This window comes from Emydura macquarii, unplaced genomic scaffold (assembly GCF_026122565.2).
Source record: "Emydura macquarii macquarii isolate MOO-44397 ecotype Brisbane River unplaced genomic scaffold, CSIRO-AGI_Emac_v2 contig_2734, whole genome shotgun sequence".
In the NCBI taxonomy this organism is placed as follows: domain Eukaryota; kingdom Metazoa; phylum Chordata; order Testudines; family Chelidae; genus Emydura; species Emydura macquarii.
The window spans coordinates 4,447,006-4,468,366 of record NW_027132871.1 but is presented as its reverse complement, the minus strand read 5'-3'; the positions used below and the strand labels follow the sequence as shown (position 1 = coordinate 4,468,366).

General features: G+C 38.5%; 1 protein-coding gene across 1 annotated transcript in view; it reads left to right on the top strand.

Annotated features, from left to right (window-relative positions):
• Window positions 1-21,361, top strand: part of FRMPD4 (FERM and PDZ domain containing 4) — a 156,233-nt gene that overhangs the window by 112,565 nt on the left and 22,307 nt on the right. The window contains exons 5-6 of the mRNA XM_067566137.1: window positions 14,596-14,700; window positions 20,688-20,795. Of these exons, the coding sequence (XP_067422238.1) occupies window positions 14,596-14,700; window positions 20,688-20,795 (213 nt within the window). The remainder of the gene's footprint in view (window positions 1-14,595; window positions 14,701-20,687; window positions 20,796-21,361) is intronic.

The following is a 21,361-nucleotide window of genomic DNA, read 5'->3' as shown; positions in this document are numbered from 1 at the left end:
AGATGTTAAATAACAAAAATAATTCAAGGTGAGCAAAACCATCAATATTATTAAAATAAAGAGTTTCTTCTTCTTTACTGTAAGGCATGCACCATTACCCTAAATCTTGCTCATGTCTGCTGAAGCCATGTTGTGGGTGAGGAGAAGGGCAGGTGCTCCAAGTGACCAGAGCCAAGGGATAGAGCGTGGAAGGGGGCACACAATGCCGTTTTCTTCAAAAAGAATAGTATATCCCACAAATTTCTGTGTGTGTTTATACTACCCCTCCCTTCCCCATGGACTTTGCACTGGGAGGCAAGGGGCCTGACCATGCCCCATAGCCAGTAGCCAATACCTGCATGGTGTTTGGGACTATGGAACTATAGGAGGTGCAGAAACCTAGCCCTCTTTCATTGCTAGACAGGTATACTAATCACCTGTTGAATTAGGGTGCTGGGATTCCTCAAGCACTCATGTGGTAAAGGCTATACTTCCTGAGTAGAGCTGCTCAAGATTGGAAAATGGTCAAGATTTTTCATGACAAAAATTGAGTTTTCATTCTGCAGGTTTAAAAAAGGAACGATTTTACTTTTATTAAGAATGTTTCACAGACTCTCTTTTTTTGTTTGTGTTTTTAAATGTTTTTTGTTTTTTTGTTTTCTCCTTTTCTCTAGCTCTGGTTGCTCCTCTGTTTCCCTTGTTTTCATTTTGCCAATGAAAATGGAGAAGGGGTAAAGAAAGGAACAATCAAAAACCTTTTTTTCATGAAAAATGTCGGCTTTGAAAAATGCAATTTTTGACAGCTGTTTGTTAGAAAAATTTCACCCTGCTCCACTCCTCAGGAACATTTCTGTTCCCATTACTGCAGGAAGAATGCCCACCAAGAGGAATTAGAGGATTATTGTTATTTCTTTATTATTTGTCCTGAGAGAACAACAGTTTATGCTTGCTGTGTTTAGTGTCTGTATTGTTTTCGCGCTTAAAACTAATTGTTCACTACAATTGTAGGTAAATAGCAGTAATGTAGATTGATAGTACTCTGGTCTGCTACTCAATGTAATTCACTTAGTATTTTTTTAAAACTTTACAGATTGGTTTTCTTTAAGATTATTCATTTTAATTACAACCAAAACAAAAAACTGTGGTCTTTTGTTCTTCCTGTCAGTCCCAGGTTAGTCTGAATACCATCTCTGCTGATAAGAAAACGATTGAACAGCTGAAGCACTTGAAGTAGTTGAAAGTTTTGGTTTTCTGGAAGTTTAGTATTTGATTATCATTTGAAACTACTTTATTCTGTAAGTGGATTACCATCCCACAAGCATCTTAGTAAGTTTTACCCATTGCTCAAATTAACTGGCCTATTGGGTTATGTGTTCAGACTTTGTGAATGGAACTCCTTTCGTAGTCTAGCAAGCTACTTTCTTGATTAATCCTTTAAACTCCTAGGGTAAAATCCTGACCCCACTGAAGACGGTAGGAGTTTTGCCATTGACTTCAGGGGTGCCACGATTTCAACCCTGGAATGTAAGGTACTGTGATGGAAAAGGACAAACATGTCCAGTTTTCTTTTACTGGTCTTTTAAAAAGACGTTCTTCTGAGCATACCCAGCCATATGTCAAACAGAATCAACGTTTATTGATAAACTTCAGTAAATTACAGTTTCATGTGGGCATGTGAATGGTAGACAGTGTGGCCAACCCTTGTGATTTTCTTGAGTCTCGTGATATTTGGTGTGTTTCTTTGAAGACCCAGCTCCTGGAATCATATAGTTAGGAGAGAGTCCCAACTTTCATGCAAAAGAAAAAATAAGTTTATAACCCTTAGATGGAGAAAAGCTTGAAAACATGGAGTGAGCTCAGAAACCATTAGGCAAATAAAAAAAACCCAGAATATATATATATATATTTTTTAAATATCTCATGATTTTGTAGTCATTCTCATAACTTTTTTATATGACTCATGATTTTTGACCACTTGGTGTTGGCAGTACTGGGTAGAGTGATCACGTTTTTTTTTTTTAAACTAGGCACATTGCCATTTTTTCACACCCATCTTGTCCAAAGTGCAATTTCTAAACAAAACCTTGTCTCTCTAATATCCTGGGACCAAATTAGCTACAACAACGCTGCAAACTACTTTTTAAAACACATTTTTAATCAATTAGAGGCATAGTTTGCGCTAAATCTGTATGCACACAACATGATTAGTAATGATGGCACTGAGTTTATCACTCCTAACAGAAAGCTTGGATCATACCTGTTGTTTTTCCTGCAACAGCTATTTTTTTGGGAGGGGCATGATCTCCTAACTGTGCTGTGTAACTGGTCTGCTCATAAATATTTAGGCTTGGCAGGATTAGAGTTTTATTGGTAAATGTTAGTAAATGTCTATTTCACCATACGCACACAAACTGATAAAAAATATTTCCATAGATAATAATCGAAGTTTACAGATACGCAAAGTAAGAAAAATGCTGCTTGAGAACTTATAGTTTGATTTAAGGAGATTTACAAACGTGTATTTTGACATGCGATGTTGGCAATTAGTGTTTTAACAGTTATAAAGCTTTAACTTTAACTTTCTGAATCTGTGTCTACTGTCATTTAATAATTACTGTCTGATCCCTCTACTGTCTGACACCCCTCATAATTTCCCACAAGGGTGAAAATTTAAATAAATAAAAACAGAAAAAAAGACTTAAAATAAACATTGATATTATTCATTGCAAGTAGTAGGAAAAAAATAATTCAACCAAGCCAAGCTATCTTCCTCCCACCTCCATGTGCAGTACAAGATCTCAGATGTGCATTGCCCCACCTATTGATGGCATTTCTCCTTGAAGGAGTTCAAGCACACAATCCCCATTCTGAGGCAGTATGTGATAAATGTCCAGGTTTTCCCAGAATGCACTTGTACAAACAGTTGGCAGCATTGGGTATCTGAAAATAAGCACAACCATACTGGGTCAGACCAATGGATCCATCTAACCCAGTATTTTATCTTCTGACAGTGGCCAGTGCCAGGTGCTTCAGAGTGAATAAACAGAACAGAGCAATTATGAAGTGATCCATTCCATCATCCAGTTCCAGCATCTGGCAGTTAGAGGTTTAAGGACACCCAGAGCAAAGGTTGCATTCCTGATCATCTTAGCTATAGCCATTGATGGATCTATCCTCAATGAACTTATCTAATTCTTTTTTAAACCCAGTTATGCTTTTGGCCTTCAGGACATCTCATGGCAATGAGTTCTATCAGTTGACTGGGTGTTGTGTGAAGAAGTACTTCCTTTTGTTTGTTTTTAACCTGCTCCCTATTAATTTCATGGGGTGATCTCTAGTTCTTATGTTATGTGAAGGGATAAATAACACTTCCCTATTCACTATCTCCACACCATTCATGATTTTATAGATCTCTAGCATATCCCCCTTAATCGTCTCTTTTCTAAGATGAACAGTCCCAGTCTTTTTAATATCTCCTCATACAGAAGCTATTCCATACCCCTAATAATTTTTGTTACCCTTCTCTGTACCTTTTCCAATTCTAATATACGTTTTTTGAGATGAGGAGACCAGAACTTCACACAGTATTCAAGGTGTGAGCATACCTTTGATTTATACGGTGACATTTCAATATGTTCTGTTTTATTATCGATCAACATTCTGTTAGCTTTTTTGACTGCTGCTGCACATTGAGCATATATTTTCAGAGAACTACCTACAATGATTCCAAAATCTTTTTCTTGAGTGGTAACAGCTAATTTAGAACCCATCATTTTATATGTATAGTTGGGATTATTTTTTCCAGTGTGCATTACTTTGCATTTATCAACAATGAATTTTATTTGCCATTTTGTTGGCCAGGCAACAAATTTAGTGAGATCCCTTTGTAACTGTTCACAGTCAGCTTTGGACTTAAATATCTTGACTAATTTTGTATTATGTATAAATTTAGCAACCTCACGTTTTAGCCCCTTTTGCAGATCATTTATGAATATGTTGAACAGCACAGTCCCAGGCAGATGCTATTTACTTCTATCCATTGTAAAAACTGACCATTTTTTCTACCCTTTGTTTCTTCTTAGTAACTTAACCAGTTACTAATCCATGAGGGGACCTTCCCTCTTATCTCATGATTACTTAATTTGCCTAATAGCCTTTGATGTGGGATTTAGTCAAAGGCTTTCTGAAAGTCCAAGTACACTGTATCCATGGAATCACCCTTGTCCACATGCTTGCTGATAGCCTCAAAGAATTCCAATATATTGGTAAGACATGATTTCCCTTTACAAAAGCCATCGTGACTCTTCCCCATTTTATGATGTTGATCTATGTGTCTGATAATTTTGTTCTTTATTATAGTTTCAACCAATTTTCCTGGTACTGAAGTTAGGCTTACTGGCCTGTAATTGCCAGGATTGCCTTTGGAGACTTTTAAAAAAATTGGTGTTACATTAGCTACCCTCCTGGTACAGAGGCTGAGTTAAATGATAAGTTACATACCACAGTTTTTAGTTCTGCAATTTCATATCTGAGTTCCTTCAGAACTCTTTGGTGAATACCATCTGACTCTGGAGATTTATTATTGTTTATCAATTTCTTTAAAACCTCCTCTATGGGCACCTCAATCTGGGACAGTTCAACAGATTTGTCACCTAAAAAGAATTGCTCAAGTGTGGGGATGTCACCTACATCCTCTGCAGTGAAGCCCAATGCAAAGAATTATTTTATCTTCTCCACATTGGCCTTGTCATCTTTGAGTGCTCCTTTAGCACCTCAATTATCCAGTGGCCCCTTTAACTGTTTGGTAGGCTTCCTGCTTCTGATGTACTTTTTTTTAAAATGTTGCTGCTCTTTTTTGTGTCTTTAGTTAGTTGCTCTTCAAATTCTTTCTTAGTCTGCTTTATTAAACTTGTGCACTTGATTTGCCAAAGTTTATGCTCCTTTCTATTTTCCTCACTAGGATTTGACTTCCAATTCCTAAAGGATGCCTTTTTGCCTCTAACCACCTCTTTTACTCTGATTTTTAGCCCCGGTAACATTGTTTTCGTTCTCTTACAGTTGTTATTGATTGATTGATTGTATTCATTATGAGCCTCTATTATGGTGTTTTTGAATAGTCTCCATGCAGTATCTTGGCATTTCACCTTTGTGACTGTTCCTTTAATTTCCATTTAACTAGCTTTCTCATTTTTGTACAGTTCCTCTTTTTGAAGTTATATGATACTGTGGTAGATTTCTTTGGTATTTTTCCCCTTCACTGATGTTAAAATTAATCACATTATGGTTGCTATTACTGAGTGGTTCAGCTATATTCACCGGATCCTGTGCGCCACTTAGGACTAAATCAAGAATTGCTTCTCTCCCTGTGAGTTCCAGGACTGCTCCAAGAAGCAGTCATTTAATATGTCTAGAAATTTTCTCTGCATGCTTTCCTGAGGTGACATATACCCAGTCAATATGAGGATAGTTTAACTCCCCCATTATTATTGCATTTTCTGCCTTTATGGCTTCTCTAATATCCCTGGGCATTTCACAGTCACCATCCTGGTCAGATGTTTGGTAGTATATTCTTGCTGCTATACTCTTATTGTTCAAGCATGTAATTTCTCTCCATAGATTCCATGGTATAATTTGAGTCGTTTAGGATTTTTACTGTATTTGACTCTTTGCTTTCTTTCATGTATATATTGCCACTCTCCGACCAGCATGACCTACTCTGTCATTACTATATATTTTGTACCCTGATATTACTATGTGATTATCCTCATTCCGCCAAGTTTCTGTGATGCCTGTTGTACCAATATCCTCATTTAATGCCAGGCACTCTAGTTCACCCATCTTAGAGTTTTGAATTCTAGGGTTTGTATATAAGCATTTGTACTTTTCATCAATATTCAATTGCTTGCCTTCATGTGTTACATTTAAATAAGACTCTTTTTATGTTTGACTGTTCCTCACTAGCTCCTACTTGTACTTTACCAACTTCTTTCCTATCCTCTTTAGTAGGATATAGAGTATCCCTTTTAATAAATTGACCCCTAAGGAATGTCTCCACCTGAATCTTGAGTTTCTCCACCCCTGTTGGCTTATCTTCCCCCTCTCCCCCAGCCCTTACTTTAAAAACTCCCCTACAGCCTTTTAAATCTTACATGCCAGCAGTCTGCCTCTGGTTTGGTTTAGGTGAAGTCCATCCTTCCTGTATAGGCTCCTCCTTTCTCAATAGGTTCCCCATTTCCTAATAAGCCTAAACCCCTCCTCCCTACACTATCGTCTCATCCATGCTTTGAGACCCTGCAGTTCTGTCTGTTGTTCTAGCTCTGCACATGGAACTGGAAGCATTTCAGAGAATGCTACAAAATACAAATACAGTTGTGATGGCAGAACAGCTGCTGTTTGGATGCAAACTGAATCATGTTAATTGTAACCAGCAAAATGGAAGAGTGCCTCAAACCTATTCTCTCTTATCTTCTTTTTCCAGCACATTTTGTCTTACTTTTTACCCTTCCAGTTCTCATTTCCCATCCTCCTCTGCCCCTAGTTCTCCTTTCTCTCCTAACCTACCCTCCTCCAGTTCTCTCTCTAGTCCTCCTCACATGCTCTTCTTTCCAGCTGGTGGCTGGATCTGGACTTACTGATAATACTTTCAGTCACAGGACCTAATGGTCTTTCCGGCAGAAGCTGCTCTCTAGAGCCGAGTGTGGTGCAGCACGCCATCCCCTCACAGACACAAACTTTCTCCTTTATGCCTCTCAGCTGCTGAATATGGGCTTGTCTATGCTGAGCTGCTCCATTGGCGCTGCAGCCATTGATGCAGTGGCATTGATTGAGCGGGTGTGGTGAAGACGCTCAATCAATTGCCGAGCACATCTCCCGTCAACCCAGTACTCTACCGGAATGAGAAGCATAAGCTATATCAACGGGAGATGCTCTCGCGGCGACATAGTGTAGGGGAGACAGTGCAGCTACTTGATGCAAGGTACGTCAGCTTCAGTTACATTCCTTGCATAACGTAATTGGCGTACCTTGCATTGATGGAGCCCGCATAGTGTAGACAAGTCCTAAGAAAGAGAGGTCACTTCCATATGAGACATAACCAGAGTGAATAAGGGGAGTAGCAGATGCCTGAGTGGCCAAAGAAGATATAACTGTGCAGGAGCTCAGCACAGTGGAGGTATAGATGTGGAGTCAAATAGGCTAGGCAGGAGGCCAGTGACATTTCCCAGCATTCCACTAAATCTGGAACAAATCCTTGGTTTCAGTAGAATCATCTGGGACAATCTCAGTAAACTAGGATGTCTGATGACTTGGTGCCTCATCATTGTTTACTATAAAATGAAGCGGTTGATTTTTCCATGATGCTTTCATTAAAATAATTATTGGCAATTCTCCACCTTGGAGGCATGTGCTAGTTATATGCATGACCAATAATTGGACTATGATTATCATCTAGAAATAGCAAAATATAATTGGTTGGCTCGGATACACAACACTGATTTAAAATCCCCAAACTGTTAACAGATGCCAGGAGTAGGACAGCTACTTCAACATTGAAATTCATGTGTCAAAAATTTAACGGTTACTGTACACTGAAAATAATCTGTCAATGCAGTGTGGTAGTTCCATATCATTGTGCAGTAAAACATCTGACTTTTCAGTTTTTGGCATTTTCATTATTTTATTACTTACACATGCATTGCTGCTGTTCCATGATGCTGTTGCAAACTAGTTGAGATGTCTGAGTGAACAGCTTCACATATGGCTTTTTTTTTTTTTTTTGCTATATTTAATTTGCCTATGTACATTACTTACTATTCAGCATAATATGTTTATTTCTTCTCCTGTTCATATATTTTTTTTACTTGCTAAATTTTGTCTCATTAAATTGACCTGAAGGACAGGGGACAAACCAAAACATCAACCAATTTCATTGGACTAAAACATCAGAACATTCTTCTTGAGTTTTCCCTATTTCTTGCCCAACATGGAATATGTTTTGTTACTTATTAAACTAGAGACCAATTATAGGCAGCCAGCATTGACAAACCTAAAATTGAGGTTGGATATATACAAATACGTACATACTTTTAAACTACTGTATTTTCCAAGCATACAAACGTGGGCTCTGATTTGACATACACTTTGCCAAAGTGGCTTTTCCTTCCCTTTTATATTAGTCTGACACTAGTGTTTTGTTTACGGTTTTACCTGCTACCTCATTCTGAGCTGCTAAATGTTCCTTTTCCCGAGCATCAGTAAAGCTTCATTGTGGCACCAGCCCTGCTACTGAGAGGAGTCTGAGTGGGGCTTGTGCAAAATTGTAGAAACAGTTTTCTTCACAAAATTTCACAAAAACTGTGATTTGGCCGCAAAAAAAAATGTGCTAAATTGTGAAATTTTCCATTTTTACAGTGAAAACAATTTCACTTAAAACTGGAACCACTAACAATTGTTTGAAAATTGACCTACTTTTAGCATAAGTTAACAAAAAACTGAGTCCAATTTTGAAAAGTTAACAAAATGAGAAGAGTAATGAGACAAGGTGGGTGAGGTGTAATATCTTTTATTGGACCAACTTCTTCTGGTGAAAGAGACAGGCTTACATGGAGTTCTTCTCCGGGTCTGGGAAAGTTACACGCTGAGGACACTCACCCACCTTGTCTCTCTAATATCCTGGTGCTAACATGGCTATAAACAACACTGCAAAGCAGAAAAATAAAATGTCAGTAGAATAGTTCTTACTGTGTAACAGTGACGTCTAAGTCTCTGAGCCGGCAAAGAGGCCCACACATGTAGAGTCCCACTGAGGCTGATGGAACAATGGTCATGTCAAGTATATGGCTAGCAAGGGTGCAAAGGAGGTATTCAGTCTTCACCCTTGTATCCCCTCGAAACCAACCTCCAAGGGTATATTGTATTGCTCCATCTTCCTCAAAGACCAAACTAACTGAGATACTGAATAAGATCCTTGAGTGCACTATCTGTTGGCTAACTGGACTATTAATGAAGCTGTGCATGAGAATAAAACCATAGACCATAGGAGGAAAGGTGTTTTTATTTAATTATTCATACCCAAGTAAATATGATACAAGTTCAAAGATAAATCTGAACTTTTAACAGAAAGAATTGTTATTGGCATATTTTAGGTTATGCTAGTAGTTAGTTTGTATTTACATATTCTGGTTCCTCCATTGAAATGGATTCTCTCATTTGCAAAGATTTCTAATTAGGGTGCTTTTATCACACACAGTGCAAATATTTCACAATGACAAACACATTGCATCAGTGTAAATACCTCCTGCTTAAGATCATTAACTGAGAATAATGACTTCCATTTGACTAAAAGATGGTGCCTCAGAAAAAAATGAACCTGCCATGCTGTGATTCATTAACCACTGGTATGCTCAGGCTACAACGATGAAGACATTAAAATGGAAATCACCTACTGCATATCGCTTTTATTTTATTACTGGTCTTCTTTTGATAGACATATGAATTATGAAAGTATTTTTAAAGTGTTTGTACTTTTTCTTTTTTGAATTAGTTCATCAGTTTTTAGCATGAAAATACCAAGAGCCAGGTTCATGTGGACATGGAAACAATGAGACGCATATGCCATAGAATGGTTAAATGCACCTGTATTAAAATTCTTAACCAGCTGGGATCATTCCCTGCAAATATCTGGAAGGGTTGTTCCAGTGCAGATTTTTTCTGGATACAAATGGCTCTGGCTCTATAAATCTGAGGGCAGGATGAGGACAAAGCCCCCTCTACACCCTCATGCCTGTCCCAGCCCTCTCTCCTCCTCCACACAGGAGATAGGAGAAATGAGATGAAGGGAGCTCCATGCTATGTGGGAAATAGAGGCACGTCTCTTCATCGTGCAGTAGCGCACTCAGGGCCCCTGACCAAGCAGCCCATTATGCTACAGGGACTTCATATTGGAACCTTATTAACACACAAATAGCTTTGGTCTCCAGCATGGTTATGACAATGTAATTAAAACCCTCCAAACAAGACTTCAGAGATGATGCATGGAAGGTGAGAAAACCCAGCCAGCAGCTTGCCAATTTTGTCATCTGGGAAAAATTCCTTCCTGTCTCCAGGAAACTGTTGATCAGCCTATCCCCTGGCATCATAAGAGATCTAGCTCTAGGGTGGTTTCACCTGCTCTTGGTGCGGTCTGTCTATCGGTCCCAGCATTCTCCTCATTGATCCCCTATAGTTCACCCATAATTAGACCAGTCCAGAAACTCTTAACCCAATTGAGTCCCTCAGCGCTTAAACTCCAGGGCTTGCAATCTTCTTTTGGCTCCTTAGAGGCAGCCTTGCATAGGGCTGTTGCCACACAGCTATCCCTGACTTTTCGGCCTCCCTCCTCCTCTCTGTTCTCCCTCCTTTATAGCTGGGCTTGTTTTCTTTACTGGACAAAGCTGTGGGTGGATGCCTTCATGATGGGCAGTTCTGACAGCTGCACTGGGGTGTGATCTGCCTGATTGCCTGTAAGTAGGGAAAACTCTCCCCTTCCTTCTGCCTATGCTTAGTATTGGGTCTGTAAAGGAGTTTGTACAGGTGAGTAAGGGCAGAACCAAACTGTTGATTTTACCAGCATTAATAGAAAGCAGAAACTATCTTCTTTTTCCTGCCTTGGCAGATGAGAGCCAATCAGCCAGTCCCCTCATGACTCTGCTGTCCAGTGGCAGCAGGAGTAGGAAGGTGAGGCTCCATTACTTGAATACCATGTAGGATAGCACCCCACACACATTGGAGGAGGAAAGGAATTAGAAAGAAACATCACTCTCCTGCTCCCCCATATACACACACTACAGAGAGGATGAGGGGTACTAACAGGAGCATGTATAGCACTGCCCCAGCCAATCCCCCTCAGGGGATATGCCCCTCACCCCCTCCTACAGGGGGTCAGGAAGGAGAGCATCCCCATTGCCTCCAGATGTATCAAAGTCACACCCTGGCTAATCAGGAGAGCATTTTCAGTGGGGCCTCAACCCATACTCTACAATTGTCCAGGCAATTTCCAAGGCAACTTTTGAACATTTGGGCCTAAATCTCTGAGAAGATAATGTTATCTTCTACTCAGTGCCCCTGAAAACACTGAACAGATATGCATATAATCCCCACTGGTCATTAATGTAGTGTCTGATATCTAGTGACTGTGTTGAGTTGGGTCTCTCTAACAAAAAGTTACCAGGAGACTGATTTAGGACTAACACAGTTACATTTGGGGGAGAAGGCAACAGGTTTTATTTCCATGTTTGTTGCCTTGAATTCTCTGGCACGTGGTGATGACTAGATAGGAACAAATAATACAAGATAAGTAAAGACTCTCTATCACATTCCCATTGTCTTTTTGCTTTAAATAGTGGGTTGCACTTTAGATTAGCCCATTTTATTAGCACTTCTTAACTTGTGTGCTATTTTCAATGATCTGAGGATCCTTCCTGATGTGAAACCTGACCATTCTGTTCCCTCTCAAGCTCTCTTGAGAGAATTCAAAAGAAACTAAATGGAACCAGTGCACCATTCTTTCTCCTTCTGACAAAAGTGTATTTCAACAAAAATGAATTGCTACAGAGTGTCAGATAGTAGCAGTGCTCCTTTTGCCAAGTCTTGCAGTGTGTCCCTTAGAAGATCAGTTCACAACCATAGAGCTAATGGTCTTTTCCCCAAAGCATGTAGGAGGATGGTTACAGCTCTGGATATTTTACTGTGGCTTCATGAATCACTGGGAACTCATGTGGACTATGAAATTTTACTTTGTGTTTTGTTTTGTTTGTTCCCTTGTTTAAACTCTCGCTGTGACCAATAGATTTTGACAGCAAGTATAGGCAAACATACCCAAGTAAAATAACATCCTGCTATCCCCAAACTGTCCTTTTCCTGGCTCAAACCTTTATTAAGATGTCAATCTTTTCTACTTCAAGAGATACCTTGTTCAGGATCCCTGACCTCCCATCCCAAATTTTATAGTACCCAGATTTCTCTCTACATCACTGTTTTCCATGTTTTGCCCCTCCCACTGAATGTGTGCATTTTGGATTATCTTTCCCCAGATGCATTAACTTGCATTTTTCTAAACTGAACACATTTTGTTGTTTTCTGGGTCCATGTTTCAAGTGCATTATTTAACAGTCCTCACTGGTTTTTGTAACTCATTCCAATTTAGTCTTACCTAGGAACTTCCTATCATGTAACATTTCTGGTATGCAATTTGCAGTCAAAGCTGTCAGAAAAAGGGTGGATAAGCATGATCTGTGAATGTGAGGAATGGAGACACTTGTGGCTCAAGTTTGGATTCAGTGAACTGGGATGGCCCTATCATTTACTAATAGAATACAGTCTTTCACTCCTAATGCATCCAGTTTGTGTTTGGTCATCCATAGCTGCCGCAGTTATTACCACCTAATGGCTATTCAGTAGCCTGAGTTTCTGATGTCAATCCAGTTTCTAGAAGCCAGGTGTCTACATCACAGAAAATAAATTTTAATCAGTCTTAACAAAGGCCAAGGACTAGAAAAACATGGAGGCTGAACTAACTCCTCTTAGCAGTTGGCATTCCTGGTGCAAGGTTCAAGGCATAATGACAGAGCCTGTTGAAATTATCCATTACTGTACTTTGTGTGTGGAAAATAGATAATTTATTCCAGAGCTATCAACCCATTCACACACTAATTCTCTCTCACTCACTCACTCACTCACTCACACACACACCCTCTACTGAGTTAATGAAATAACTCTTCAATATCTAGGGATGGGATTTTCAGATATGCTCACCATTGGCCTAACTCAACTATTGAAGTCAGGGGTGAAATCCAAGGCCCATTCAAGTCAATGGCAGAATGCTGAGTGCTTTTGAAAATCTCACCCAGGATCTCTAAGTTTGCTACTGATCTCAAATTAACACGACTTTCCTACTGCTACTGAAAGTGGAAACCTTTCCTTTTTTTTTTTTTTTTTTTTTTTTGTGCAGAAGTAATTTGTTGTTAAAAATGGACCAATTCATCCAGCCATAGTCAGTCAAAACTCCCAATGTTCAAAGAGAACTTTTCTTGATTAACGACTGAACATTTGGCCTTGTGTGAACTTGGTGGGGAGTGCAATAGGCAAAAGTAGACTAGAGGATGCCTGAATCAGGGTCAGTGATAAACTATAATTATGTACCAGTTTCCAAAACCAGGAAAATGAGAGAAATCTCTGTTTTGTTTTTTTTAAATATCATGTGCACCTCAGTATATCTACATGATATTATCCTGCCAAAGGAGTCATAAGGGGAAAACCAAGAGGAAATGAAATAATGGCAAAGGTAAGGTACCATTGTAGAGAATGCCAAGGGGTGTTAGAGAAACAATGGGAAAGGTATTAATTGGGGAATACCTGTGGCTTAGTTCCAGCTAGGCTAGCAAAGTTTATTCTTCCTAGGCCAAACTTAGGATCAAAGGGATACTAATACCTTAATGATGCTGGCAGAGGGAAGAAAGGGGACTGCCCAGGGAGTCCCAGTGAGCATTGACAGGGATGCAAGGAGACACAGAGAGGGAGATTCAGAGAACGTGCTGCAGTAGAAGAAGCTGCTTCTCACAATCCAGAAATGGAGGTAACTGGGCTCAATGGAATTTACCAAAGCTCACAAGGAAAGACTAAGATTTACATAAGGGGAAATAAATATATAGGTCTTTATTGTTTTAACCCTTTACTCTGTATTCGATGTACCTTTGGGTGAATAAATAATGCTTTGGTTTGAAGATTTTGTGAGTCACTTTAAGTTACAGGTCCCCAGTGGAAAAGGCCTTACAGTGCCAAACACAGTTGGGCATGTTGTGTTAACACTGTTGGGAAATGGGGGGCTGGGCTGTTACCAAGAGATCCAATCTAGGAGTGGTAGGGACGCATGGTTCCACCCAGAGAAGAGTACACGTAGCAAAACCTGTGACCAAAGAGTTACATTTGAGAGGGACTAAAAGGGATCTAAAGCACAGCATATCTTGTAACCATGACAGTGGTGACAGCTGTCTTAGGTATGGAGTCTTGTTAGCTTCTGGTGCATCACTACCAAGTCACTACCAAGCAGGGCAAGGCTGCTAGTTGGCATGTTCTTTATGGTGGTGCTGGTCTGGAAGTGGAAATAGCAATATCATGATGCTACTTTGATTTCAAAACTTTCTGAGACTGTGTGTGTGTATAAGTCTATATAGTGCAGCATTAAACAGTACAGAAGTTTTCCATTCGGTATTTGAATGAAGGGTCACCTACTGGTCACTGATCCGGGCTCACTCATGCAAACAAGCATGGTTGACAGCAATCAATGAAAAAGCCCCATGAGGAGTTCCCAGTGACTGTGTGAGCATTTCATGTTGCTCCGGTCTGGTTGCTGAATAAGCTGCAATCTTTCATTGCATTGTCTATGTCTGCTTAATTTTTCCATGCCTCCAGGAATACTATGATTTGCTTTAATTTCCATTATTCAATTAAGAATGCACAGAGCATATTGTCATATACCTCGAGTACCTGACATACGAGAAAACAGAGAGTATAGGTCACTGAGGCAAAAAGGATAGGTTATGCTTTGAGAATTATACGATACATTTTATTTATTTCTTCCAGTCTCCTAAATCAGCATTTATCAGTGCTGCAAAAAAGGCAAGATTGAAGTCCAACCCAGTCAAAGTGCGGTTCTCAGAAGAAGTCATTATCAATGGCCAGATTTCGGTGAGTACCAACCCACTTTAATTTGAAAAAGGAAAGAGACAGTTTCAGTCAAAGACACTCTATAAAGCTCTAAAGGGAGAAAAATTTACGGTAAGCACAACTTTGGTACTCTTGTAGAAAATATAGTAGACGTTTTGCTGTTTCTCAAGCTTTGGAGAGGCACATTTTAAAATATCTAAATAAATTAAAGGCTATTAATAAGGCCAAGAGTACTACAAAATCGTTGGCCTTTTATAAAAAATAAAATTAAAAACTCCAGTTGGACTACAGTTCATGTGGTTCATATCTTAATTTAGCACATGATTTGTTTTTCTTTCTATAGAGTTATTGAGGTTTTTGTTGCTGTTTTAAAGGCAATTTTTAAACTGGAAGACCTGTAAACTCTGGTGAAATTGTATGTTAGGAAAACAGATTAACACTAATTTAAAGATCTCTTTAAAATTCGGTTTATCTACCTTGGGTCATTCTTTCTCTACCTTGCCGCCAGGCAAAGTCAGCCCTTCTTCTAAAGTCCCAGCTTTTTAAAGATGAACTCCTGGTAATTTATAAATTGCCAGAAGATAGTGATTCATTTATGTCTTTTTCTGAGTTTTTTATATACACAGAGCAAACTCTTAATTTTCATTTTGTTAATCGGCAATTTCATTTTGACAAACCAATAATCACCTTCTGTTCCCCCACCCCATGAATAAATCAAATTTCCTTTTAACATTGTAATCCCCTTCCCAGACCCAATAGAAACTAGCAATACACATTATTGTTTGTGAATGATAATACTTGCACTTCATTGCCAGCAACACATTGATGAGACTACACAACAGTCTGACTCTAACTCCGTAGGAATTCTGTAATATAATCTGTAGATTAAAAATATGGTAAATTAGATAGTAATCTGTAATCAAAGAGAAATTTTTGTTTTTCAGTTTTAATGTAAAGATTTTATTTGTTTCAGGGTACAGTAAACAGGAAAATAATATATTCACGCAGCATCACAGCCGTAACATGTAACATCAACCTTTACTAATATAGTTCAAGTAAACAAAGCTAGATTCTTAAATAATCGTATTCTCTTATATGCATGTAGCTGTCTAGTTCCTAAAAACTACTTTCCTTAACTTGTCTGATGAAATATTATTTTACAAGATGTTTAGGTTTCTGGACTAGCTTTAGGTGATAGGAATACGTGCCACTTGCTGGTGAAAAATGACTTTGGATGTGCCTATACCAAAACCCCACATTTAAACACCCTTAAAGTGTAGGTGATCAGAATAGAGTTGAGCAAAATTTTTCAGTTGAATAGTAAATTTCCAAAAAATGCACAGACAACTGCAGACAAAATGCAGGACAACTGAAAATATTCATCAGTTTGTGAATAGTTTTGGCCAAATAAATAAAGAGGGAAATGATTCTGAAGCTGAAACGGTTCATTTCCACATTTTCTAAATGAACTGTTTTTACATTTTGTTTTGAAACAACATTTTCTATATGAAATGTCACTTTGAATTGACATTTTGAAACTAAACATTGTTTAGACTACACAGTTCATTTATAAAATATTATTTAAAAAAAATTCAAAAATTTTTGGTCAACCCAAATGAAATTTTTTTCATTTGACTGAGGAAAAAAAACCAAAACAATTCAATTTCAGTTTGAAATTAACCATATTTTTTCTGAATTTTTTCTCCTGCCAGCTACCAAACAGAAAAATCATTTATTCACTCAGTGCTAGTTCAGAATCCAGATCTGTATTCTGGGTCCAGATCATCCAGATCTGTTTGGCACCAACCCTCACAGCTACATATTGCAGAAAGAAGTGTTGACCAATTTTATCCCTGATGCATCTTTAGCGAAGTCAGTGAAGATACACCAGGGATGAATTTAAGTACATAAGAACGGCCATACTGGGTCAGACCAATGATCCATCCATCCAGTCTTCTGACAGTGGCCATGCCAGGTGCTTCAGAGAGAATGAACGAACAGAACCGGTCATCATCAAGTGATCCATTCCATCAGCAATTCCCAGCCTCTGGCAAACAGCAATCCCTGCCTCTCCTGGCTAACAGACATTGATGGACCTATGCTCCATGAACTTATCTAGTTCTTTTTTGAACTCTGTTGTAGTCTTGGCCTTCACAGAATCGTCTGGCAAGGAGTTCCACAGGTTGACTGAGTTCTGTGAACAAATACTTTCTTTTGTTTGTTTTAAATCTGCTGTCTATTAATTTCATTTGGTGACTCCTAGTTTTTGTGTTATGAGAAGGAGTAAATAACACTTCCTTATTTACTTTCTCCACACCAGTCATGATTTTATAGACCTCTGTCATATCTCCCTTCGTCATCTCTTTTCAAAGCTGAAAAGTCCCAGTCTTATTAATCTCTCTTCATATGGAAGCTTTTCCATACCCCTACTCATTTTAGTTGCCCTTTTCTGTACCTTTTCCAATTCCAATATATCTTTTTTGAGATGGGTGACCAGATCTGCATACTGTTTTCAAGATGTGTGTGCGCCATGGATTTATAAAGAGGCAATATGATATTTTCTGTCTTATTATCTATCCTTTTCCTAATTATTTCCAACTTTCTGCTAGCTTTCTTGACTGCCACTGCACATTGTTTTCAGAGAACTATCCACAATGACTCCAAGATCTCTTGAGTGGTAACAGCTAATTTGGACCCCATCATTTTATATGTATAGTTGGGATTATGTTTTCCAATGTGCATTACTTTGCACTTACCAACATTGAATTTCATCTGCCATTTTGTTGCCCAGTCACCCAGTTTTGAGAGATCCCTTTGTAACTCTTCCAGCCTGCTTTGGTCTTAACTATCTTGAGTACTTTTGTATCATCTGCAAATTTTGCCATCTCACCACTGACCCCTTTTTCCAGATCATTTATGAATATGTTAAACAGTACCGGTCCCAATACAGACCTCTGGGGAACAGAATTATGTACCCCTCTCCATTCTAAAAACTGACCATTATTCCTACGCTTTGTTTCCTATCTTTTAACCAGTTACTGATCCAGGAGACAACCTTCCCTCTTATGCCATGACCGTTTACTTTGCTGAAGAGCCTTCAGTGAGGGACCTTGTCAAAGGCTTTCTGAAAATTTAAGTACACTATATCCACTGGATCACCCTTGTACACATGCTTGTTGACTCCCTCAAAGAATTCTAGTGGATTGTTGAGGCATGATTTCCCTTTACAAACACCATGTTGACTCTGCCCCAACAAGTTGTATTAGTTTCAACCAATTTGACTGGTACTGGAGTTAGGCTTACCGGTCTGTAATTGCAGGAATCGCCTCTGGAATCTTTTTTAAAAATTGGTGTCATTTTAGCTATCCTTCAGCCAGCTGGTACAGAAGGTCATTTAAATGATAGGTTACGTACCACAGTTAGTAGTTCTGCAATTTCACATTTGGATGGCTACCATTTAATCCTGGTGACTTATTACAGTTTAGTTTATATATTTGTTCCAAAATCTCCTCTAATGATACATCAGTCTAGGACAGTTACTCAGATTTATCACCTAAAAAGAATGGCTCAGGTGTGGGAATCAACCTCACATCCTCAGCCATGAAGACCAATCCAAAGAATTCATTAAGTTTTTCTGCAATAGCCTTATCTTCCTTAAGTGCTCCTTTAGCATCTCGATCTTCCAGTGGTCCCATTGGTTGTTTAGCAGGCTTCCTGATTCTGACATTCTTAACAAAATTTTTGCTCTTACTTGTTTAGTCTTTGGCTAGCTGTTCTTCAAATTCTTTTTTCGCCTTCCTAATTATATTTTTACACTTCACTTTCCAGAGTTTAAGCTCCTTTCTATTTTCGTCAATAGGATTTAATTTCCATTTTTCAAAGGATGCCTTTTTTGACTCTGCTTCCTTTACTTTGTTGTTTAGCCATGGTGGCACTTTTTTGGTCCTCTTACAATGTTTTTTAATGTGGGGTATACATTTAAATTGAGCTTCTATTATGATATTTTTTAAAAGTGTCCATGCAGCTTGCAGGTATTTTCACTTTTGGCACTGTACCTTTTAATTTCTGTTTAATTTCTTTGTTTTTGTGTAGTTCCCCATTCTGAAATTAAACATGACCGTGGTGTGCTGCTTTGGTGTTTTCCCTCTCCACACGGATGTTAAATTTAATTTGTTATGGTCACTATTACCAGGCAGTTCAGCTATATTCACCTCTTGGATCAGATCTACTTAGGTCTAAATAAAGAATTACCTCTCCTCTTGCAGATTCCAGGACTAGCTGGTGCAAAAAGCAGTCATTTAAGGTGCATCTCTGCATCCCGTCCTGAGGTGACATGTACCCAGTCAATATGGGGATAGTTGAAATCCCTCATTATTATCAAGGTTTTTATTTTTATAGTCTTTCTAATCTCTCTAAGCATTTCACGGTCACTATCATCAACCTGATCAGGTGCACGGTAGTATATCACTACTTGCTATATTCTTATTATTCAAGCATGGAATTACTTTCCATAGAGATTATATGGCACAGTTTGGTAAATTTAAGATTTTTATTTCATTTGACTCTATGCTTTCTTTCACATATAGTGCCACTCCCACACCAGTACAACCTATTCTGTCCTTCCGATATATTTTGTACCCTAGTATTACTGTGTCCCATTTATTATCCTCATTCCACCATGTTTCTGTGATGCCTATTATATCAATATTCTCATTTAATATGAGGCACTCAAGTTCACTCATCTTAGTATTTAGACTTCCAGCATTTGTATATAAGCACTTAAAAAAATGGTCACTTTTTAGCTGTCTGCCATTATGTGATGTAATTGAACACGACTCTTTTTCATTTGACTGTTTCTCATCAGATCCTACCCATATTTTATCCCCTGCCATCCTCTCCTCCTTACTAGGATATACAAAATCCCCATTAAAAGATCCTCCCCGATGGATGTTTCCATTCGAACCACGTGCTCATCTGTACCTGTTAGCTTTCCCCCAGTCCTTAGTTTAAAAACTTTTCTGCAACCTTTTTTTTTTACATGCCAGCAATCCAGTTCCATTTTGGTTTAGGTGGAGCCCATCCTTTCTTTATAGGCTCCCCATTTCCCAAAAGGTTCCTCAGTGCCTAATAAATCTAAACCCCTCCTCCCTACACCATTGTCTCATCCATGCATTGAGACCCTGCAGTTCTGCCTGTCTAACTGGCCCTGCGTATGGAACTGGAAGCATTTCAGAGAATGCTACCATGGAGGTCCTGGACTTCAGTCAATTTCACCATATGTGTTTAATATCACAGCATGAGAGATCAGCTTTTGTCTTGGCCTGTTATACAATATAACTTTACAGCAATATGAAAATAGTCCCCAAATAGGTATTTTCTAACTGCATCTACATAAATCACATTTTCTTTCAGAATATTATTGTAGAAAACAGAGCAGGGGTGCAAAAAGACAGTCAAAACTGGTAAATTTCCAGGGATTTTGTGCTGCATTCTTATCACTTAAAAACAAACAAATGAAGCTTTTTTCTTTTATTTATTTCAATTTTTTTATTAAAAGAAAAAAGCTTCCTTCTATGATGAAAATCCACGTGACTAGTTTTATCCTAGAGAAATTATATTGTCGTTTTCATGAACTAAATCATTTCCACATGAAAATACAGATTTATGCTGTAAATGAGGACAGAACTTTCATTATAGTAGGCATTTTTTATCATCAGATTTATCAATTACAGATGAGAAAATCTAATGCTAGTACCATAGTTTCAGCACTGTGGACATGCAACCTAACCACTGGTGGGTCTATCGCATGCAGCTATACTGCATATCACTGGAGTTTCCTGAGGCGAGGCATTGCTAATTTTGCTTTGGGTTGTGAATCCAGCATACCCATTTTTAGATGTCACCAGCCTTCCCTGCTGTATGCTCTTTTTCCCTATAGAATAAAATTTAGGTTCTTCTTGTTGTGTGCAAAGTGAGGTTGTAATCTAATTCACTGATCTGTTCAACAGGAAACAGTTAAGGACAATTCACTTCTTTTCATGCCAAATGTACTGAAGGTATATCTTGAAAATGGGCAAACCAAATCTTTCCGTTTTGACTGCAGTACTTCAATAAAGGTAGGCTACTCCACCAAACCTCATATCATACACTGAAAGGATGCCATTAAAGCATTCTGCAAAGCCTTTGTAATAGAAGATGCTCAGAAGTTGAGCTTGAATCTGGACCATCATGTTCCTTCATGGCTGGCTTCATAGATGTGGGTAGTAAAGAAGTAATAAGATCTGCTCTTTCTGCCAATAAAAGCATAATGAAGTATCAATGAAGCAAAAATAGAGGTGATAATTTTAATGTGACTGCAATTTAATTAAATATGCATGGACCTTGCTACGGTTTGATACTCTGCCAAATGCCAGCATGATTTGTCAGCAAAGTCAGAAGATAGACGATTAAGATGTTGGTTGCTAATTGAATATCATCTAGCCTGTAGTCTAGTGAAATCAGGACAGGCTAATGTAGGGTTATTCTGACAATAAATTGTTCATGTCAGCGTACTATCTCCTTTTCTACAACATATTTCATAGAGAGGCTAAATCACAAGGTGAAGTTGTGACATACCGTTAATGCAAGTAGGAAGTAGAGCTTGTTCTGTTCAGTTCTAGCTAGCTTCTTATAACACACTCAT